The 24,955-nt window shown below is 32.8% G+C and overlaps 1 protein-coding gene across 1 annotated transcript; it reads right to left on the bottom strand.

Annotated features, from left to right (window-relative positions):
* Positions 1–1,303: 1,303 nt before the first annotated feature.
* LOC131935315 (eukaryotic translation initiation factor 3 subunit J-like) lies at positions 1,304–24,316 on the bottom strand. Its single transcript, XM_059291698.1, has 3 exons — positions 24,293–24,316; positions 22,790–22,961; positions 1,304–2,097 (listed from the first exon to the last, which is right to left on the bottom strand). The coding sequence occupies exons 1-3, from the start codon at positions 24,314–24,316 to the stop codon at positions 1,616–1,618; spliced, it is 678 nt and encodes a 225-aa protein (XP_059147681.1). The 3' UTR covers positions 1,304–1,615.
* Positions 24,317–24,955: the final 639 nt, after the last annotated feature.

Below are 24,955 nucleotides of genomic sequence, written 5' to 3'. Positions count from 1 at the left end.
TTAAAACCTAAGATTACACTTTATGTTTATCAAAAGATCATCGGATAAACGAAGTAGACCATCTTGTATATTATCGAAAAGTTCAAGGCAGAAATAAAAGATAATATTTGGTGGTGGACAGTGGTTTTTGGTCAAACATTTGTAAAACTGGAAAGAAAGAAAAAAAAAGGTTACAATTCTAAAAAAACTTAGAACACGTAAAAACAAATGCACTGTGCTTACTTTTAAATAAACTCAAATATTGATTCGAATTTTTTTTTAATTTTTTTTTATTTGCACCTTTATTTTTTTCTTATATTTATTATGTATTATAATTTTAACATAAAATATATATATATATATATATATATATATATATATATATATATATATATATATATATATATATATATATATATATATATATATATATATATATATATATATATATATATATATATATATATATAAGTATATATTTAAAGCCAAAAAAAGTCAAATGAAAATGTGTACATAGGTATAATATCACATTATTATACAAGTAGATTACACACATGGTTTACATTAGTCATATTTTTTTTTTCTCTCTCTGTTTTTTCCGCCTCAGACATGTAATTTACAGCGTCCTTTTGCCTTTTATGTTCGCTTTAGTTTTGCAGTTTTCATCAGCGGCTAATGAGGGCCGATACAGATTTGCAATAGTAATATTTTTTTCTTACTTGTAGCCAACTTTCATTCATTTAAGATGGTTTACTTATACATAGATCTAAAACAAAACGTCTAATTACAATGTTTTTTTTTAAAGTGAATATACAAATGTGTAATTAAATGATGATACATTGATTTTTTTTTTCATCGGCGTGGTGGCTGAGGGGTTTGGGTCTTTAAGCAGTGTTAAAGTAATTTGAAAATACAGAAAATTTAACCGATAGTCAAATTTTTTTTTTTTTTGTTTTTTTTTTTTTTTTATTTTGATATTTATTTCATCATTGAAAATCTGGTTGTGTATGTCCTACTTGAAGAAAGTCATAACCTATTTTCAAAAAAAAGTTTCCTCAATAATTAGAATTATAAAAAGTATTAGAACCAGTTTTTATACTAGACTTGGTGTTTATCTTTCCATGCTATAAAATTACAGCAGCAAATATTTACATATTCAAGGACTATGTAGTTTATTACACTACAAAAACATCAAGTACCTGCACTTGAAGATGAATGTCGTTTTCTTCTTTTATAAGCAAAAGGCTTTATTTATATTACTTATTATTGATGCATATTTCTATTTCAAAAGAAAATACCACACGTAATATGAATAATAGTGTACCATAATGATCAATTATTAAAAATCATAAATAAATGAAGATAAATGCTATAAACAAAACATTCATACAATAACTTTGACAACTTTTTTTTTTTAAATGACCAAAACCAAGAGCATAACAAAAAATTTGAAAATGAAGGATGGATAGTAACACTTTTTTTTGACAATACAAGAATAAAGAAAATTAAATATGTTGGACTTCTTTTAGTTACACTGTTTAACATGTCTAAAGGTCATTAAAAATTAGGCACAGTGGAAAGTCAGCATAGTATGATGAGTTAAAAAAAAAAGAAAAAGAGACTATGTACAGGAGTGCTATATGAAATCATCCTCATCATCATCATAATATGCTCCTTCCGCCACATCTGCCAAACCTAAGTCATCAGCGTTGTCTACTCTAATTGTGGCCTTTGGTTTCTTTTTCTTTTGAGTCTTTGCCTGTTCTCTCCTTTGTCGTTCCTTTTCATGATACAGTGTATTGAATGAAATACCAATTCGTTTGATGTCATCAACAGTCAAGGATAAGGTTAAATCATGGATAAGTTTTTCTATAAATGCTGAATACAATTTGCTACTCTCAAAAAATGTGATTTTTGTTTTCAAAGCTTGTTCAAACTGTTCTTTTGTTTCAGGATACATGCTGTCTATTCCAGATGCATCTCCTACACCAAATATACCTTTAGTTAATTTTAAATCAGCTTCTTCTTGAATCTTTTGTAATCTAATTTTCTCAGCCAGTTTTTCCTCTGGTGTCTTCTCAACCTTTTCTTCTTCCTTCTGTTTAGTTCGCGCCTTTTCTGGATAGTCAAAATTAAAATTCGAAAACGACAGTGTATGTTTACATCTTTAAACTAGAAATTTTAAATAGCAGTCACTCTATATAACAAAATATATAATATATTTAAATGTATCTTTTGATTTTTGAATATTAAAGCAATTTAGTTTCAATTTCAAATCAAAACTTTTTTCTTAAAAAATGTATGTGTGCGTATAAGTTGCTATTTAAAAATTAATATAATTATGCAAAGTTTATATGCTGCTTTTAAATTTTTAGGTACAGGTTAATCAACAAAATAATTAGAAAGTTGTTTCCCTTATAAAATGTAAATTGATTTAAGTCCCCTTTATTTATCACATCGAAACAATACAATTCTAATAATGTCTTTTTCTTAATCGGCGAGCTTATCACACGGACATTAGTCAGATCAATTTTATTTTATTTAAAAGGTGCAACAATTGCAATAGTATTCTTCATGCTTATTTTGTTCTATTTTCCTATTCATTTAATATCGAGTATTTTCAAGGTAATTTTTATTGTGTGTTTTATTGTCCGCCATTCTTCACTTATTTAATGTTTGATTTAAAATGTTCTTGGGTGGATTTAAACTTACCAATTAAGTCACATTATGACACTATTATTACTTGATACTTCTTGTTTCTTCTCTTTTTTTGCTTTCGCTCTTCGTGATTTTTTTTTCGTTACAAAAACAGCTATAGTCTGGGTTAGATGTAACATTTTCTCCATCGCTTCTGATTGTTGTTGATACATTTTTAATGCCAGTAACGCACTTTTAGTCTTATACTTTAATTGATTGATGTATAGGTAGCTCTTGAAGCATAAGCAACCATCTGTTGACTTTTCTGACACTTGAAAACAAAATAACAAGATATTGTTATTTTTTCTAGACTTTCTTGATTTCGTGTCGTACATCCAGTATTAAATCTACTATCTCTTCCTCTTAACGTGTATGACCCAATAATTTTCGACTTGTACTCTGGAAGTATAATCAAATCATACATCAACTCGCAGTAATCTTTCTCAATATCATTCATTTGGTAAACTTTGTGATAAAACTGTAGGGGTTCCATTAACAGCCTCACCACATAACGTGATTTAAATAATCTATTTTCTACTCTGGGATCTTCACGATTATAGTGTTTACAATCTTTGCATTTCGTGTATAGATAACGAGCATCAGTTATATCATATTTTTAACATTGTTCTACAATAGCTTGGTTTAATATCCCAGTTTAAGATATAATTTTTTATCTGGCGTTTTTATTTATAGTTTGACATCAGACACAGTAATCAGAGTTTGTTTTAAATCAGTTTGGGCTCAAGAAATTATGAGCTATTTCTATAGATCATTTACTATATGTTTCTAATTAATGCTCAGGATTGGAATGCAAACATACTTTCAAAAAGACCTCTTGATGTTATGTTTTTAAATCATAACAAAACCTAATGTGTGATTAAAAACAATCTTTATGTGCAACGCATTTTGATCATGTTATTTTTCTTCATACTAGACCAAAAAGGTAAAATATTTTACCCTCTGTGATTTCAATTGTTTAACTATCTACATTTCCGCCCAGTAGCCTATAATGTCAATGAACACACTGAGTCATATGGTTGTTTGTTAATGTGTAGACGTTTTTAAATACAGTGGTACCTCGACATACGAGTGCCCCAATATAAGAGCGCCTTTGGGTAAGAGCTGTTGAGAAAGCTAAAATGTGTTTTGACATACAAGCAACATTTGAGATACGAGTAACCGGATTAGCGCGTGTAGATTTTCGTGGAAAAGAAACACCGCGAAAGAGTGGTAACTGATTGTGTATAGGAGCTATTTAATGACAATTACCTAACTCATTTACGAAACATTATTTCAAATTGTTATAATATATTATTACATACATGCAACTTTTGTTTATATAACAATAAATAAAAGCATAAGGATCTAACAAAAACTAGAAAGCGTATTCGTTAGCAAACACGTGATACTATCGTCCACTTTTAGCATTATTTGAGTTCATGTGTAGTATATTATATTATTCGGTAGGAGCATAATTGATTAGACATGTGCTTTTAACTTCCTATGTCCTACCCTTTCCAAAACGTAGTAAGCTCCAACGCGTTCTTAGATATTTGTTAATGAAAAATAATTAATATTGTAAGGAAACAAATATGAAATTAATAAATTGATTCGATTCGACTGCAGTAATATTAAAAAAAAATTTTCAGTTAATAATAAGAACATTTTTATATAAATATATGACATTTATATATATATGATTGTTTAACATTTAATTTACATATTACAAAACAATAAACAAAACAGCATTTTAATTAAAAACATAATTAATTTTTACTTTTGAATCTATATCAATAAAAATGTGTTCCATCAATTGGTGTTCTTCTTCTATCGATTTTAAATGTTGTAAGAGTTGTTGTTTCCCCTAACTAATGGGAAATAACGAGATGTCTTATTTTAGTAAAGGGTTGTTTGTTATCTTCTATTCTATTTCTTCTTGTACGTCACATTTCCATATCAATGTATGTATAAGCCGTCCATATACATACATGAATCTACTATAAATAAACAAAACCATGCATATTCCTATATACATTAAACATGTTTATAAGTAGGCCCTATGTCTAAAAACAAAGTTTGCTTGTTTCAGTTAGCTAGATCAGCATTTTAAAGAGCCGATGTACTTTTATTGGTTCACATTTAGTTTAATATCACTCACACATAAATTAAAATATTGTGTTTGTTTTATAGTTTGTAATTGTTTTACGATCAAAATCAAATTATTTAATGACTATGGTTCACATATGGCAGGATGTATTTTAGTTTCGCTTCAGTTCTATAGAACTGGAGAGCACTGTCACCTTGAGCAGGGGCGGATTAACCTTTTTTTTAAAAACATTTTTATATAATTTATATTTAAAAAAAACAAATTAGAATGCAGTATACACATATTTTATGGGACGGAGTGGTCTAGTGGTAGAGAGCTGGACTGCTAACCCTTAAGTATCGAGTTCGAATCCGGGTTCAAGTCAGTAGACCGTCCCTGAGTCCACCCAACTCTGATGGGTACCTAACTCACGTTAGGGAAAGTAAAGGCGGCTGGGCATAGTGCTGACCACACTATCTCTTCATATGCCGATGTCACAGAAACAAGTGAACTCTACTTCACTTGTCCCATAGACCGCCAGGTTTGAAAGGGAAACTTTACTTTACTTTTATACACATATTTTATTAGTGTTTGTAAATTAATTTAATAATAAAATAATTTCATCAAAAGTTATTTCCCACGAGTAAAAACTAAAAGACAATATTCAAGTAGATTGTATTACAACACCAAACAACACATCTGATAATTAACATAATTATTTTCACCACACTATCCAAAATATATTAGATAAAATGTTGTAAAACATACACCTCATAAATCACTAAAATGTGTCAAGATATTGAATTATATTTTCACTAAGCAAAGTGATATCTAGAGGCATGCAAACACAGAGGCTCAAATAGTTCTTGGATTGTTTGGACGATTTTTACCCCCCCCCCCTCAATTCCGTCACAAAAAGTCAGAGCCCCTCCTCCTTAAAATGACGTAACACCTATGCCTACAACTCCCCCTCAAATTGCAATTTTTCTTAAAACATCGATATGGTTTTCCATAATCTTCTCTGAAACCTGTGAACACGAATTATTTTGATCAATTCCTATTAAAATTTATTAAAACTTGTTTCTAAAACGCGAAATAACGGCTAAAACTCGTTTTCTAACATTGCATTTTTATGATGCAAAAGTGTGACGTCACACTACATGCCATCTCAACCCCCCCCCCCCCCCCATTTCCCCCACCAACTCCCACATCACACACCCGTCACAAAATTACGGACCCCCCCCCCTTCCTTACGAGTGTGACATCATTTATGGACGACCCCTTTTATAAAGTGGTGGTGTTTTTATAACGGGTGGGGGCTGCTGGTTCCTTGACTTCTCCATTGACCTTTGTTGCTTTTGATGTTTTCTCTGGGTCTGGGCTGTCCTTCTTCCTCTTAGTGGTTGTTGTTGTTGTTATAACTATGTTTGTTTTTTGGGTGGTTGAGGGATGGGGGTTTCTTTCTGGGCGTCGAGAATCAGATACGTGGTGTTGTCCAGTGGTGTAGGGGTTTTCTGTTGAGGTGACTTAGCTAGCAATGGGTTGTCCAGTGTTGTGGGGATGTGCAGTGTTGATATGTTTACTCTCTGTCTGGTGTGGCTCTCAGATTTTCTATTAGGTTGTCTTTGTAGTTCAATTGTATATATTGTTGGTTTGATTGTGTAAATTGTAATGCTACGTTTGTTGGTATAAGGCATAAGGGATGACATTCTTTTATTCCGGCTTTAATTTCAACATTAAATTCTGATTAAATTTCTGTTTTCAATTCAGTTTCCAGTTCCAGTTGAAGGTTAAATGTCCGTTACAGTTTATTTTTTTATTCCATAAAAAAAGTCCCAGATAAAGGATATCTTCCGGATTATTGCTTCCGGTTAGATTTTGGCTCCAATGAAATATCTGTTTAATTGGCTACAGGATTTCCCCCCCCCCCGGACATTTCCCCCCGTATTTACCCTCCCCCCGCCGGAGCAATTACTCCCCGTCAATTACCCCCGGGGAATTACCCACCCCCCTTCTCAAGTTAGAATCTTAACTCTGACTATAATTCTATACATTTATACTACTTTAATCCAAACCATAAGAAAAAGTTTCCAAAACATAAGCTTCCACCTCAGCCTAAAACTTCACACAAAACCAAAAGCAACGCTAGACATTGGTTTAAGCCTAACCCTGACCCTAACCTTAACCCTAACCCTAACCCTAACCCTAACCCTAACCCTAACCCTAACCCTAACCCTAACCCTAACCCTAACCCTAACCCTAACCCTAACCCTAACCCTAACCCTAACCCTAACCCTAACCCTAACCCTAACCCTGTCCGGGGGGGGTGCAATGTCCTACTGGGCGGGGGGTAATTGACAGGGGGGTAATTACTCCGGAGGATAATGTCGGAGGGGGGGAATGTCCGGGGGGGTAATTGACAGGGGGAAATGCCCTGTTCCCGTTTAATTATATACGTTTTTTATGTAATGAATGCGGTGGGTCACTATATTTTCTATTAAATACCCCTGCTAAAATTAAACGTTCAGAGTAAAACGAGTAAGTGGATTACAGTAACCGAAAGAGCTTAGCATTAACAGTAAGTGAACGAACTAAAGCTTATCTGCCTATCGCCTTCACTCTACATTGGGCCGATACCCCCAACAGCATCTTTCTTAGTCTAAAGTCGTTGAACATTTTCCGTCAGCTTACTTAAGTGTTGTTGTTTTTTTTTAAAGTAATACTTCTGAATATTTTTTTTAATTAGTTAATTACTAGTTTTAAAGAAATTAATAAATAAACTAATTTTGAACGTAACACTTAATTTAACTAAAACCGACATAAATACGTCAACAAATTTCATACCTAGTATTTTTAGCGCAATTTCCATACTGGACAATTGCGATTATTAACTCGTCATTTCTGGTGATGGATGGATGGATGTGTGTCCGCAGCTTTAAGTCGTATCTCCTCCTCAACGAAGCAATATCGAGGACTAGTTCCAAAGCAAATATGTTAAGCAAGTTCCGAGGATGATTGTGGGCCAAAAAAATTCCCGGAATTCCTTCCTGGATTTCCCGGAAAAGCCAAAAAACCTCGAAAAAAGTTACAGTTTTTTGCCCATATCTCGACAACCAGACCACTTAGCGACTTGAAACATTTAGCAATCGATACCTGCCACAATTTAAAACAATATTGCAGAAGAAAGTTTTCAAAAATATTCTTTCGTTCGGTCACAAAAAAATTAATTAAGGAAATTGCGCTTAAATTGTCACTAGACTTTTTATTAACTTGTTTTGAATAATAAGAAATTGGAATAAATATTCATTCGATTGTTACTTTAAGGTTTAAAGCAGGGGTCTCCAAACTACGGCCCGCGGACCGTATGCGGCCCGCTAGGTCCTCTAATCCGGCCCGCGGATGTCCAGGGACAAATCACTGTTTGTTAGAGGTGGCTAAGGAACTTTGCGCAGAAAATTGAAACTGTAGCTTTGGGTGCAAATACTTTTCCCGCCGTGTTACACACATGGCTGAAGATGGTAAATTTAATAAGGTAACATGGGCTCATAGACATGCTGAAAGATACAATAAACAGAATCGCGAGATTTACCATATTACACTGAAGTAAGATGGCTAGTTATGAGAAAGTTCTAAGCAGAGTAGGCTATTTAAGTTAAGAAAGGAAGACTTTCCTAATGTCAAAACTTTTGCATCAAATTACCTTTCAAAATTTGGAACAACATACCAGTGTTAACAAACATTTTCAAGAATGAAATACGTGAAGGACAATGGTAGAGCTAACTTGGACCTCTAGTGTGTTGTCGGCCCCCGACAGTGTTTCTTTCACACTTTTTTTTCTCCGGTAGGGGGGGGGGACACTTTAAATGTGTATATATTTATATATATATATATATCATATTTCAACGAAGGGGGGGGGGGGGGGGTTAGACGTTCTTCGGAAGGGGGGGGGGGGGAAGGGGCCCCGCCATCCCGAAGAGATGCCTGAATAAAACTATGGCCCCTGAACTGATATTTGATAGTTAATGCGGCCCTCGGGCTGAAAAGTTTGGAGACACCTGGTTTAAAGGATACACAGTGTCGCTTATATTTGCCTTGTATAGGTCTTTTTATAACCCAACTTGTTCAATGAATTTAAATAATCTTGCTCAACTCTCTGTTAGTCTTATTTAAATGATTAATATTTTATTGCATTCAAATAGTGATAATTTGAGAAAAACATCGAAGAAAGCTTTATGAATAACCTAGCTATTAAGTACATGATAATTTATACCATATAAATCTGTATTATTTAAAACCTAAGATTAAACTTTATGTTTATCAAAAGATCATCGGATATATAAAGTAGACCAGCTTGTATTTTATCGAAAAGTTCAAGGCGGAAAAAATATAATATTTGGTGGTGGACAGTGGTTTTTAGGTCAAACATTTGTGAAACTGGAAAGAAAAAAATATATATATATATACATAATCCAAAAAAAAAAAAAAAACCTTTGAACACGTAGAAATAAATATACGGTGCTTACTTTTAAATGAATTCTAATATTGAAAATGAGTTGTTTTTTTTTTTAATAATTTTATTCGCACCATTTAATTTTTTAAAATATTTTATTATTTATTATAATTTTAACCATTTTTAAATTTATATATTATGTATATATTTAAAGCCAAAAAAAAGTCAAACGAAAATGTGTGCGTAGGTACACTCAGTGGCGTAGCCAGGATCGTCTCAAGGGGGGGGGTTCCAATTTTTACCCGGGGACAAACTTTCGATTTGCACCCCCCCCCTCAAACTTTCGATTTGCACCCCCCCTCAAACTTTCGATTTGCACCCCCCCCCTCAAACTTTCGATTTGCACCCCCCCTCATACTTTTTATATATACCGAGGGGTCTATGGGGGGGGTTATGACCCCCCCTAACCCCCCCCTGCCTACGCCACTGGGTACACTATTACATTATTAAACATGTAGATTACACACATAGTTTACATTAGTAAAAAATATTTTTTTCCTCAGTTTTTTATTTCCGCAGACAATTAATTTACAGCGTCATTTTGCTTTGCATGTTCGCTTTAGTTTTACAGTTTTCATTATCGGCTTGTGAGGACTAAAACAATAGTAATATTTACAATAGTAATATTTATTTCTTACTTGTAGCCTACTTTCAATCATTTAAGATGGTTTACTTAAACATAGATCTAATACAAAATGTCTTATTATAATTTTTTTTTAAATCTTAAAATGCAAACGTGTATATAATGATGATTCAAGGCATTTTTTTTTCCATAGGCGGGGCGTGCTGAGGATGTTTGTGCATTTAAGTAGAGCTGAAATAAATTTGGATTTACAGAAAATTAAAATGATAGTGAACATTAAAGTTCTAGACTGATAAACTTGCTAAAAGAACGCTCTTTCAATAACAGTCACACATAATATAAGAAAATGAATAACATATTTAAATGGTTCTTATGATTTTTAAAAACAAAGGCAATTTAGTTCTTTTTTTATGATGAATGTTATTTCTTGAGTATTACATACCCGATTATTTGTTACTATCACGAAATTACTACCGTAATTCGGTTGATGTATAATATATTTGTACTTCATAGCTACACTTTAATTAACAAAATATTGGGTAAGTCGTTTCCCTTTAAAAATGTGATATCAATTAAGTCCGAATTATTAATCAAATCTGACAATAGTATTTACATAGACGTCTTTCTCTTAATCGGTAGGCTTAGCACAGAGACATGTGACGGTAAAACCGTTTCGGCCTAGCTCCACTTTATTCTTACACCACCCTTTACCAGCTCTATTACTCCCCCCCCCCCCCCTTTCAACAGCTACCTACATTACTATTTTCGTCCCCCTTACAGGCTCCTCTCTAGTTGGCTAGATTGTCCACGTGACCTACCGCCACTTTTAATGCATAAAAGGAGATGCAACAAAGAAAAACACGCACTCTTCCAGCACTGAGCTCAGCTGGTGGTGTCGCACGCGGCGTTGGAGCCGTCGGCCCGACCTCCACGTGTTTTGGGTTTGGTTTTACTTTATTCTTCATTTTCAATTTACCGGTTTTGAGATGCATATTTGATTATCATTGAACAAATAGTTTCAATAAATACCTTATATATTATCTCGCTGTTATGTATTGTTACTTAAATACTTTACACTATTACCCTGTTCGTGGCTTAGTCCATGTTACAGTGAGTCGATAACTTACTTGATTTACTTAACTAAAATTTACACTGCCCGTACCTTAGCCCACGGGGCATTTAAATACTTATTTGACTTAAACTATTCCTGCCAGTGACGTAATTCAGCGTGGCAGTTGAGGAGACATTTCAGTTACCTACTTTCATCCTGCACGTGTATCAGCCACGGTAGATACGATAACATTATATTAATATTATTCACTGCAGCATTCTATTTTACTACAGGCCGTAAACTGCGGGCATTGAGTTGACCCGTAGTCATCGGACCTGCTATTTTATTTTATTCACCGGCCTTAAACCCTTGCCAGAGACAAGAGGTCATCGGACTTGGTAAAAAATTATTATTCTACTAAGGCTGTAAACTTTGTGTATTGCATTGGCACTTAGCCATCAGACCTTAATGAAAGTACGTCTAGTTATACTATATTAGAGTTTATTTTCCCGGTATAGCAGCGGTACAGACCTCCTACTGGTTGAATCACGCATTTTACAGAAAAACTCTGGGTGACAAACCGAACCGCCTTACTGCCAGGGCGCTGCCCTCCAAACGATATAAAAAACTTTACAGAAGTCAGTTTCTTTCTGGCTTCTCTTTGTTTGGGTTGTGAATTAAATTTCACGATCAGTTGAAGTGTGTCTGATGTATTCTAAACTTTTTCCCAATGTTTCATGGCGTTCGGTTCGTTTTTGGATTACTGAATAAATAACAGGCAGACAGAGAAACAAAAATCGTTTACTAGCGGCATATCATAAAAGATAAATTAGATCAACAAAAATTGTTTTTAAGATTAAAACTAGTCGAAAAACATTGACACATGTTGGACTTAGCTTGTTGTGAAAACACTGTCCACAGCTGTTGTTTAAAAAAGAAAAAGCTCAATTGTAATCATGGATGGATGGAATGTCGGTGAGGACAGACAGTTGAGAGAGAGAGAGGGGGGGGGGGGGTTGAAGGTTTGTGGGGGGCTAGGTACAGAATTTCCCAGTCATTTAAATGGTGTAGGTAGCGATGCTTGTAAATTTATGAGTGCTGGATGCCTATTTCACAAAAGAGTCAATGTTCAAGTGTATTTATATTCTAACGCTCTCAGCACTAATGTAAAAGTTATACTTTTCTTTAAAGAAGGAAAAGTGACCCTGTTTGTCTTGGGACCCTATGCCTTGCTTACGCTAGCTTTACGGTAGCTACGCCACTCGTAACTCAACATAAGAGTGCCCCAATATAAGAGAGTGTTGGGATTAGAGCTTTTGAGCAAGCTAAAATGTGCTTTGACATACGAACATTATTTTGATACCCGTAACCGGATTAGCGAGTTTAAAAGTTCGTGGAAATCGAACGCCGCGAAAAAATGACAACAGATTGTGCGTAGGAGCTTTTTAATGATACTTACCTAACTAATTTGCGAAACATTCTTATTTTAATATATTACTACACACAGGCAACTTTTGTATAACATAACAATAAATAAAAGCGTAAGACTAATAAAAACATTAAAAACGTACTCATGTGCCAACACATTGATAAAGACCGTCCACTTTCAGCATTCTTTGATTATCGGCGTTTTTATATGTAAGCATAATTGTGAGGGGGAAGGATGGTTTAGATGGTTTTCCGTTGCTCTACCAGTTGTAAGGGGGGACAAACCACCTAGATGTGTGAGTGGGGGTGATGAAGGTAATACAAGCCTAGTTATAGTTTGGAATTTACAAACACAAGTCCGATCCAAAAAATAAATGTCCTAAATTAAACAATCAAATGAATTCCCTACCTAACTAGCCTATTCTATACTCTCTACTACTACTGTCTACCATTCACTAGATCTACTTATCTGACCGTTTCTACCTCACGATCTACCTCTAATTCTCTACTTAACTGACCGCTCTCTTCACTAATTATCAACTGTCACCTAGCCCATGGGTCGGCAACCTGCGGCTCGCGAGCCGCATGCGGCTCTTTTAGTGTCCAGTTGCGGCTCTTCAGCTCCATGCACAAATATTAATAATTATTTTAATTTCCAAACTCATAACAATATTAGTCTGCAACACTCGGTAAAAAACGATATAACAATAGATATAAACAAAAAAACATTCACTATTATATTAGAATATTTAGTTACATCCTATCTCAATGTACTTCCTATTACATTGTCCATACAACATACATTGAAACATACAACTTCATAGTGGATATCACAATAAACTAAAGCGGCTAAGCGTAAAACTGAAAGGAAACCCCAGTCTATGTCTATCTTTAAGAAGTGGTTTGTTTCGAAAAAAAAAAACTTTTTGTTGAATACACGGTGAGCGGTAAATTACTTAATTACGAAAAAACTGAAAAAAATATCGTTATGAAACCAATGCTACTATTCAATCACTTCAGCATGAATATAAACAAAATGAAGGGTGTTTTCACTGAGAGATATGAGCTATTCAAAACAAATGCAAGAAATCTGACTTACAAGGTAGATCCTCTCAAAACAAATTCAAATGAAATTATTTCATATATTCAAAGCTATTTATTTTAAATTATATATATATAGTATAATATTTGTTTAGAATTATATATATATATATATATATATATATATATATATATATATATATATATATATATATATATATATATATATATATATATATATATATATATATATATATATATATATATATATATATATATATACTCCTAAACAAATATACTATTGACATAAAAATGTTAGTGGCTCTTTAAAAACCGGGTAATGTTGCAGATTGTAACTTTTGGCTCTTTCGGCTCAAAAGGATGCCGACCCCTGACCTAGCCCTACATACCTCGACCGTCTCTAACACCTAACACCTTCTCTCTCTCTTCGCTAGCTACCTATCAAATGTCACCTAGCCCTACACACCTCGACCGTCTCTAACACCTAACACCTTCTCTATCTTCGCTAGCTACCTATCAAATGTTACCTAGCCCTACACACCTCGACCGTCTCTAACACCTAACACCTTCTCTATCTTCGCTAGCTACCTATCAACTGTTACCTAGCCCTACACACCTCGACCGTCTCTAACACCTAACACCTTCTCTATCTTCGCTAGCTACCTATCAAATGTTACCTAGCCCTACACACCTCGACCGTCTACAACACCTAGCACCTCTCTCTTCGCTAGCTACCTATCAAATGTTACCTAGCCCTACACACCTCGACCGTCTCTAACACCTAACACCAAGTCCGCCGCTGATCTCACTACTGGCCACACCTCAGTGGTCAGCTCACCGTCCCACGTGACCGGTCAGCTCATGTACATTGGTCTCTCTACCCAACTATCTATCATCTGTTTCTACTAACCTCTATCTACTTGACCTAAACTAGCGTCATCACACTTAGCTATGCTGGGCTTTTCGTGAAATATATATTTTAACTTGATGTCAGTGTATTTTTTAAAATAAATTCTTTTATTCATATATTTCCATTTAGTTGATTTATGAATAGCCGTTGCTACTAGTCTGTTTTCGTCTTCTGTTCTGTATCTATTCGTGTTAGTTAACTTAAGTGTAATTGCATTATTTCTTGTGGCTATTTGATTGGTGGTTTTTTTATATTTTCGCAAGTGTTTGATTTGCTTTTTGTACTAACATACAATCTAAATAAATGTGTTTCTCAGTTTCTTGTGTATTCTGTTTACATGTTTGACATGTAATTTTAACATTAAAATTTGATTTGAATTTTTTATCTCCCAAAAATACATTTTATTTCGCCTTAGACATGTAATGTATAAATGTATAAGTAAACCATCTTAAATGAATGAAATCAGGCTACAAGTAAGAAATAAGTATTACTATTGTAAATCTGTAAAAATTCTCACCAGTTGATGATGAAAACTGTAATACTAAAGCAAACATAACGGCAAATTGACGCTATTAATCCATAAATAATTTTGAACAAAAAAGAAATAGGCCTATATGTTTTGTTTCAATATTTGTTTTGTTATGTTTGAACATAACTTATAAGCTGCATACAATCTGACAGATGTATTTATCCAACATTGAGAAAAGTATGGAGGTCTGGTATGGCTAGAGGATGACTTGATATATCTAGTCTTTGTTCGGTAGCTTAAATAGCTGAATTGGAGACTGAGGGTTGACTGCCCAGATGAAGATTTGGCACTATAGTTTTGTGAGTGTGGGCACGGCAAGATAATGTTGGATTTGTCCAAGTAGGTGCAGATGGTGATTATGGTGATGATGATGATTTCTTGACCCTAACCCAAGGGATAATTGAAAAATGTATACTATAAGAAATTGTGACTATTCTTGACATTCGTGCTGGTTTCTAACTTTCGATTTCTAACTTTGCTTTCGTTATAATCTTCTCTGTATCGTTCCAATTATATTGTATGTACTGCGTGAACAGTTGATTATAATTAAAATAATTTTAATGACACTAACGGATGTTACAACGCTGGTTAAAGTTCAGGCACCAAGTATATGACAAATTATATACCATCTTTAAATGGTTCTTATGCTATAAAATACAAAAGAAATGTAATTACATTTTTATATCTAAACGTATACTTTAAATGATATTTACTAAAGTAAATGTTTTAATTAGAAAATTAATATAATAATGTAATAGACGTATACCATATTTGTAATGTTTAGGTACACGTTAATCAATAAAAGAATTTGTAAGTTCTTCCCCTTATACAATTTAAATTAAGTTAAGTCCCCTTCATTTACCACATTGAAACAATATAATTGTAATATAAGTCTTTCTCTTAATTTGTAAGAGTAGCACAAAAATATGAGTCTGTACAATTTCATTTCATTTAATACATGTGTAGAGTGTATATGGAATAATTACGCAAAATAATTTCAACAATAGTATTCATGTTTGCTTTGTTTTATTTTCCTATTCATTGAATATGGAGTAGTTTCGACGCAATATTCTATTGTTCGTTTTGTTTTCCGACGTTCTTCGTTTATTTAATGTTTGATTTAAAAATATTTTTGTTGGATTTACATATTGTTATTTAATAATTATTTATTATTATTATAATTATTATTATTATTATTATTATTATTATTATTATTATTATTATTATTATTATTATTATTATTATTATTATTTGTTTCCTCCACTTTTCATGATTATTTTTTCACGTTACAAAAACAGCTTTGCTCTGGGTTATATGTAACATTGTCTCAATCTCTTCTGATTGCAGCTTATATATTTTTACAGCTAAATAAAGCACTGGTTAGTTTTACACTTGCAAGTATTGATGTATAGGCAGCTCATGAAGCAACGGTTAAGTTTGCTAGATCAGCAGCTTTAAAGAGAAGATGCATTTGTGTTGGTTCACATTCAGTTTAATAGCAATCACACAGCCATGTTTGTTCTGTGTTTATAACATCATTTGTATTTGTTTTACGATCAAAATCAAATAATTTGATGACTGGTTGAAATTTGGTAAAATGTATTTTAGTTTTTTCCTAAGTTCTATATAGCGGTTGATAGCACTGTCACCTTGATCCGCCGGTGTTGTCATTTAAATTAAAGTAAATAACATGTAACTGTTTTTACACTTATATATATGCTATATGTTATATTAGTATGATTTGACTCTGATCAAGAACCGCAATATATAGTGCTTTAATTTTATTAATTCGATGTCTTTAACCAATTATGTGTGATATGTAAAATGTTCTATTTAGCATTTTATCTTTTCAAAAACAGAAGCTTATTTTTCTCTAAAAATAAAAATTGAAAATGTTCAATTGTACAATACAATACATTAAAATAATCATGTTTAACTCCGAATGTGCCACATTTAAATGATTACTATTTTATGGCATTCGAATAGGAAAAAATATGAGAACATAGTGTTATCATCAGACAAGCATCTACTATTTTATGATGAGATGATAACATTAACTGTTATATATACCATAAACCTAACATTAACCTTAATGTTTATCAAAAAGCAACCATTATATAAAGTGAACTAATATATAGTGGAAGAGCTTATGTTGTATGGAAAAAAGTTAAATGCGAAAAAAACATCCATTTGGTGGATGAAAGTGGTTGTTAAGTCAAACATTCATTACGTTGGATGAAAAAAAATGATAACTGAAAAACTTAGCAAAATACTTCATATAAATAAATCGCAACTAACATTGTAAAAATTATGGAATAAATAAATACACCCAACAATTTGTTTTTCTTTAAAACTATTATATTAATGGGCTACTTTAATTTTAGAATGCTCGTACTAGCTGTTCCGCTGTATCTTGTTGTAGTATGTCTTGATTAGTTAAGTTACAGTGTGTTGTCTAATGTTTGTTTGACCCACAACTTCTCATATGTGTCGTCTTACAGGAATAACAAATAAAATGTTTATTGGTGATCTTTATAATTGATGTTTATGTCGTGTGTAAAGGTTGATGAATTGTCCGAAAAATTGTGAAGCTGTGGTTGTTGGTGTAGGCCATTGAGTTGACAGTGGGTTCTAGTTTGCTAAGATTTCTCAGGGCCTTTATGATTGTGTCGCTGTTGAGTGGGTGGGGTGGGGGTAGGATATCTGAGGGTGCCGCTGACATTGTCTTCCCTGTAGATGGTGAATTCTAATGTATAAAGTCCGTGATGTTTGGTGGTGTTGTTTAGTTCTTTTACGTGAACAACAGCCGAGAAATATCAAGTATCTGCTTGGCCGTAGTTGAGTTGTAGAATATTGTGCCGACTGATCAGTCGTCTGATAATGCCTACGTAAGTTAGGCTGTCTATTGGGTTTGTTTTTATTATTACTTGTGTTACCGGGAATGATGATGACTGTGCATCAACATCACTGTGTATACAAATAACAAAACAATTAAAATATGATTTCCTAAAGTTTCTAAAACATTATAATCAATTTTATTGCAAATCATTGTGCAATCTGCCATTGGGATTCAAACACCAGTCCAGAAATACTCGGGTTCATCTATTTTAAAAAAAAATATTTAAAAACTGAAGAAAAAAAAAACATGTCTATAGTACGATCGAACTGGAGTTGTCAAATGGTGGCTTGTTGTAATGTTCTGAAGTGTATGTACCATGGTGATGTATTTAAGTAAATAATGTGGTTGACGTGTTCATTGATATACTGGAGACTCAATTCAGTAATAATTGTAATCAAAATTCTTGTGTTTGTAAACGTTAACACTTTTCTTTTTTTTTAATGATTTTAATCATCTTAAATATGAATAACAACCAATCCAAAACAGGAAATCTTGTCTGAAATCAACATGTGAGAGACTATTAATGACAATGAAAATATAGAGATCTAGATATTTTGATGTATGATATATAGAGGCAACTCTTATTTTTAGCGTTGACAATATGATTTTTATCTCACTCTTATTAAAATTAAAAATCAATGTATAATAAAATAGATAAATAATTAATTAAAGGTCTTTATGTGAAAACAAGTTAATAAAAAGTCTAGTGACAATTTCAGCGCAATTTCCTTATGTTATCCATAACAATTTTTAATTTTTGTGACCGAACGAAAGGATATTGTTTTGCGCTAAAAAAAGACAACTATATTAATCTATATAACGAGTAAGCCTGCACGATGCTCAGTTTAAAAAGTACATATCATCCTAGGCCTACACGATGCTCAGTTTAAATGTTCTTAATTAATTTTTTGTGACCGAACAAAAGGATATTTTTGAAAGCTTTCTTCTGCAATATTATTCTAAATTATGGCAGGAATCGATTGGTAAATGTTTCAAGTCGCTAAGTGGTCTGGTTGCCGAGATATGAACCAAAAACTTTTTTCGAGGTTTTTTGGCTTTTCCGGCAAATCCAGGAAGGAATTCGGGAATTTTTTTGGCCCACAATCATCCTCGGAACTTGCTTAACATATTTGCTTTGGAACTAGTCCTCGATATTGCTTCGTTGGGGAGGAAATTAGACCGAAAGCTGTGCACATCCATCCATCCATCCATACAGAAATGACGAGTTAATAAGCGCAATTCCTGTAAGGAAATTGTGCTAAAAATTTTTTTTTTTTTTTTTATAATAACATTTTTTTTTTTTTTTTTTTTTAAATACTTTTATTTGCAATTTAAAACAAGTACATCAACATCAAATTCTTACATAATTTCGAACATCAAATGAAAACGAAATAGTAATACAATATATTACAATATATTACAATAGTAATATTTCTTTCTTACTTGTAGCCTGCTTTCATTCATTTAAGATGGTTTACATATACATAGATGTAATACAAAACGTCTAAATATAAAGAAAAATTAAAAATTAAAAACTAACCTGAAACTGAAAATGCAAATGTGTAATTAAAATTAAATGATGATTCAAGGGATTTTTTTTTCTCGGCGTGGTGGGCTGAGGGGACGAGGGGGGGGGGGGGAGAGGGGGAATTTGTTTTTTTTTTAAAGTAGAGCTGAAATGAATTTGGGATTACAGAGAATTAAAATGATACAAATTTTAAGCAATCGGAAAAGTTATGTTATTACAATGAGACACGTAAAAGCAAACACTCTTCCCTTTCAAACATCTATATCTATACAGTCCTCAATTAGTTTTTTTTTTCCTTTTTATTTTTTTTTTGTTTTATTAATTCAATTGTTTTAAACCTTTAAATCAGTAATAATTATTTATTTGATAGATTTTACACAGCATCAAAGACATGAACATCAATTGCATATATAATAATCAAATGGAGAAAATAAAATGGCATAAGAACTAGACTAAAATAAGGTGTGCAAACTAGGTTTCTCTTGACTGCTTAGTTTACTGTGCTTTGTCCTTAGCTGAGGAGTCAAAAGTTCACATTGTAGCCGCCCATGGACAGAAATAGAAACGACCTTGGGAGAAGTGTCTCTGCAGTACACATACTGATCCATCATTCCAAAACTTTCCATGACATAAAATTGACCCTTGGCAAAGAGGTCACGCTACCTTGAAAAATCCGCCAGTCCGGTTGAGTGGGGGGAAGTGTGTGGGGGGGGGGGGTGAGGTGTGTATCTCTTTCTACCATTCAGGTTGTGCACTTTTAAAAACCTGGGAAACAGAAGACTGTTCTAATGTTAATTTACTTGAGGGCTGATCGAGTGATGTTTAGCTTGAGACTGTCGATATTAATTATGCATCTAGTTTATTTGCTTCTTCTGTAGTTCAAATTGTGCTAAAAAGGTTATAATTTTTGGAAACTATGACGCTATAGAAACGCAAATTAAAGTTTAAAACCATTATATACATAAAAAGATATATAATACATTAACAGTCTTTGAATTTAACTAAATTATCCAGGTAAAATACAAAAATAAAATTCTAAAAAAGTTATATTTATTAGAAAACATATTTTAAAATAATTTATATTTTTTTTTTAAAAATATATGCAGAACACATAAATATGTTTGTTTCTTTTAAATATATTTTAGAAAAAAATAATTTCATCAAAAGTTATTTCCCATGACAAAGAAAAGATAATTCACATTCCAAGATTCAGTGGATTTCATATAAAAACATAAATCATATGTATCATTGATTCGGTCAACTTCTTATCTCCAACGGTGGGGACTATTGATATGTGTTTTCATTGTAGGAGAGAACATGTTTAAACGTTAATGTTTGCAATTGTTTACTATCTTAGTGGTCAACCCTTTATTTACGGAATTAGGTTCCGAATTACATTTATTCTTAAACAATATGTTATCATATTGCTTTTGGCACATTTAAAGCATATGTCGAAGGAAATTTTGTTTCGTAAATTTTTAAGGGCCCAAACATGCATTGGTACTTATAAGTACCGTCAGGAATGTAGGACATTTTTTTCCAAAAATAAAAAAAAATTACAAAACAGGAAAAAACGATACAACTTATTTAATAATAACGTGGCAATCATTATACCAATCATTTTGTGTCATTTTCACACATAAACCCAGCACAAAAGTATATTTTGTGTACGATTTTTACTGGATTTTCTATCGGAACACATCTTAGACCTCAAACACAGCAAAAGGTGCCGACATGTCATGCTCCCTCATTCCTCATTCCTGGGACATTCTTGTCTGTCGTCTTTCTGGTGTGGCAACAGTTGCCGGACTGAACCTGCTTTTGCTGGAGGCTTCCAATAGCCATTACAATGAGCCGCATACAAATATTTTGAAAACGAAATCCTAGTCATTCATATCACTACTACTAGTAATACTAGTATCATTGTAGCCTACTAGAATGTTATGACAAGTCTACACTACAGTGTAAAGTTCATAAATAGAAGTAAGCTCAATGTGTTTGGAATAGCCGTAGTGGGCTACTGTTTTGTGTTTACTGATTCAAAATTACAAAACGATCTATACTACATGCAGATGTATGAACTATTACTAGTCTACATGTGTACATTATGTACACGCTAGCTATTGTATGCAAGACAGTTTTTTGCAACAAATATAACTTACAAATCTTACTTCTAGAACTAGACTTTGGTATACAAATAACGTATACTAAAACTAAACCTAGTAAACGAGCCTGCAACTGCCACCTCTATTCTTGTTATTCTTTTACTACTAGAAATCTGCAATTAATTGCAATATTTCTGAGGAAAACCCTATGCTAATCTTCTTATAAATGCATAAATATATTTTAAGTACATTTCGATAATTAATTATCAAAATAATATTTATGTCACTCCACATCGAAAATCAGCAATTTCCAAGAAATCCTAAAAAAAATGTCCGTGTGCCCTGACGGTACTTATAAGTCCACTTGTAAACATCGATCTATTACAAAGACAATTTGATAAAAATTGTATAACTAGAAGTTACACGCCTTTGCCTGACTATTGAAGATGCCAATAAAAAATATTCGGTGTTGAAAACGTGAAGAATAGGGTAAAACAAAGGGAAATCAGGAACACATGTGAGATATGTACAGAACAATTGTGAACTATCGATACAGGTAGAGATTGAAAGTGGCGCCACACCAGTAATTTTCAAAAAACATCGTTCCCTCCACCTACCTTTGACTCAAGGGAGATAATACTATCAATTACATCAATAATTTTTTAAAATTCGTCTTAAATTAAAAATAATACAGGCGCTTAATTAAAGTGGTACTTATAAGTACCGTCAGTAGATAAAGGGACGTTAATGTTTGCAATTTTTTAATATCTTAGTGGTCGTTACCTTAGTTTTATACTTGTAATGAGCCAATCACAGACGTGTGTCGAACTTGCCAGCAGGTGTAAAATTGTGGAGGTGGTCGCCCTGTCCAAGACAGCAAGGGATCTGGGCTCACCTGAGAGCTACAGACCGTTCTCCCTCTGCTCTAACATCAGCAAGCTCTTGGAAAGGCTGGTCAATGACCGCTTGTTTTGGTTTTTGTCAAATAACAGACTGCTAGACTCTTGTCAAGCGGGCTTTTGGTGGGGACGGCAGCCAGTGGACTCCGTTCTTCAGTTGATTAAGGAAATCACTGGCTGTTTCCACACAAAGGTCACCACCTATGTGCTGTCCTTCGATCTGAAACAGGCCTACTATAAGGTATGGAAATCCACATTGATATTAAAACTCCGTCAAATGGGCGTGTGTAACAACATGTACCGGTGACCAACAGACTTTCTGTGTTAGGGATAGTTAAGGCGGCTGGATATAGTGCTGACATCCCCATTCATTCATATTTCGAGGTCACTTAAAACAAGTGGACTCTACATTACTTGTTCCGTGGACAATCTTTTGATAGGTTTGAAATTAAAAATGAACACTTTTAGTGTAGACAACACTAGATAACAAGTGCTAGCCATCTCCAGTAATTATCTTCTTCACCTTCTTCTGCCCTTTGATCTGAATCAGGCCTACTATTAGGTATGGAGAAGACCGTGTACTCGCTGTTCACGAATGACATGGCCACGTTAAAGAGCCGGTCAAGTTTACGATTGACAGTGAAAACTAGTGAACCTTTGGACCAGATATTGAAGCTACCTAGCGTGTGTGAGATCTATGTAACAATGAGTCAAAACGGTTCAATCACTATCAATTTAAGTGAACTCTATGTGCACAAACGATATTTAAAAAAACAAAAACAAAAATACGTTATTTCTAGCCATATAAATAATGTAAACGCTTTAGTCGCTATATTAAAATTATTATTATTGCCAAATGTTTGTGCATTTAATAACTAAGCGTACATAAACTGCGTTATGATAGAACTATCTTTAAATGTTAATTAAATACCATTACTATTAGTAATAAAAAATAAGAACAGTGATCGAGATTTACTGGTTAAACCCAACATTAAGAAAATAAAAATCTCACAATATGAAAACTGATTCTTTGTAATTTGACTATCGTTTATCATTTTTAGTTTTAAACAATATTTCTTATCGTAAATAATCTTATACGATTATATCAACATTAAATAATTAATTTTTGATTGTATTTAAAATTTTATTACTAATCATACAATTAGTATTTTTTTTATATGTTATGTTTGTTTACTCATTCAATTTACTATCGTTTAAAAATTTCCCCTGTTGTCTCAAAAAATATATCATGGGAGGTAACTTTATCTAGATAGACTTCGTCTACTATATTTTATTTTCTTTGCAATGATCTATCTATGGCTTTTCCAAATAGTTCTAATTAAGTTTTGGGATGGGGACCCTGTATGCAGGGCCGGCGCTACCTATAAGGCGAACTAGGCGGTCACCTAGGGCGCTATCTATACGGGGGGGGGGGGGGGGTCACAAAATGTTCATTTTCTTTATTAATAAGTACCTAATAATCAATAACTTTGATTATATTAAATAAACTATAGTAAGGTAACAAAAAGGTGTAGCGATCTATTTTGGTGCCAAGTGTGAACTATCGACTTTGCGCCCCTCCCCAAATTAGACCTATATATAGTTAATCGTGTTGTTGAAAATTCAGAAAATGCGCCCCAACTTTTCTCATTTAAAAAGGTATGGGCACTTTTTAAGTCACTTTCTATTTTTTATTTTGGTGTCAGATATTTTAATGTAGAAAATAATTAATTAAGTCTGTAATATCAAATAGCAGTCAATAACTTATCGCCCCTCTTTTAAAAGTCTAATAGATGTGTCCAAATAGCTCATGTTAATAATTTTGTTAAAAGCAAATAAAAAATAAATATATTCTCTTAATTATTATACAGGTTTATAAAATAAAAGACAAACAAATAAATTGTTTTTTAAGTCTCAGATAATGTAATTATTTTCAGCTCGCCTGAGCTTTGTCCCGAAGGTGACCACTGTCTAATTACTTGTATTTCATCACGTGACATACGAGGACCGTAGTAGATTTACAAACCTCCGCTATCTTCATCTTTTTCATTCTTAAATATACATATAATACTTAGAAACGTTTAGTGGTAAGGGTGGGGGTTATAAAGTGGTAAGCTGGCATAATCAGTGTTCTGTAAAGAAACAGTACCATTCGGTTATGAAGAAGTTTTTTAATGTTGTAGGGGTTGGGGTCGGGGTTAAAGCTGTGAGTTTGTCTATTCAAAAGATTTTTCTTTTTTTTCGTTATACACTTGCATGTAACATAAACCAAACATCGAAATAATGTCCAATGGCCTGTATTTACCATCCTGCTTCTATATTCATAACATATACCAAAGTCCACTTTAAATATATATATATATATATATATATATATATATATATATATATATATATATATATATATATATATTCTTAAATTTGCTATACATTTTATGACCACTAACTGTTTCAATTTCTTTTTAAGAATTATTTGGCAAAATAAGGAAATATAACAACATGTATGTAAGTGAAAAAAAAACACTTCTTAAAGTTAAAAACAATTTTTTACTACTTCTTTTAACAATTATAAGGAAATTAAATTATATCACATTTAAATTGAATTAAATTATGCAAGCCTACTTTTTTTTAACAGACTTCCTGCAATAACAGTTTAAGCAATGATCTCATAAGGAATAGGTGTCAAAAA

The sequence above is a fragment of the Physella acuta genome, unplaced genomic scaffold (assembly GCF_028476545.2).
Source record: "Physella acuta isolate Inbredline_101_S28 unplaced genomic scaffold, ASM2847654v3 ptg000142l, whole genome shotgun sequence".
Taxonomy (NCBI): domain Eukaryota; kingdom Metazoa; phylum Mollusca; class Gastropoda; family Physidae; genus Physella; species Physella acuta.
Note: the sequence above shows the minus strand (reverse complement) of the source record. Positions and strands in the feature narration are given on the sequence as shown.

Excerpts from the sequence above, each read along its gene's own strand:
- LOC131935315 (XM_059291698.1), bottom strand. The coding sequence starts at position 24,316 with ATGAAAAAGATGAAGATAGCGGAG. Across the intron at positions 22,962-24,292 it reads AAAAGATGAAGATAGCGGAG|ATCTCACACACGCTAGGTAG; the intron begins GTTTGTAAATCT and ends ATTGTTACATAG. Across the intron at positions 2,098-22,789 it reads AGATCAAAGGGCAGAAGAAG|AAAAGGCGCGAACTAAACAG; the intron begins GTGAAGAAGATA and ends TTGACTATCCAG.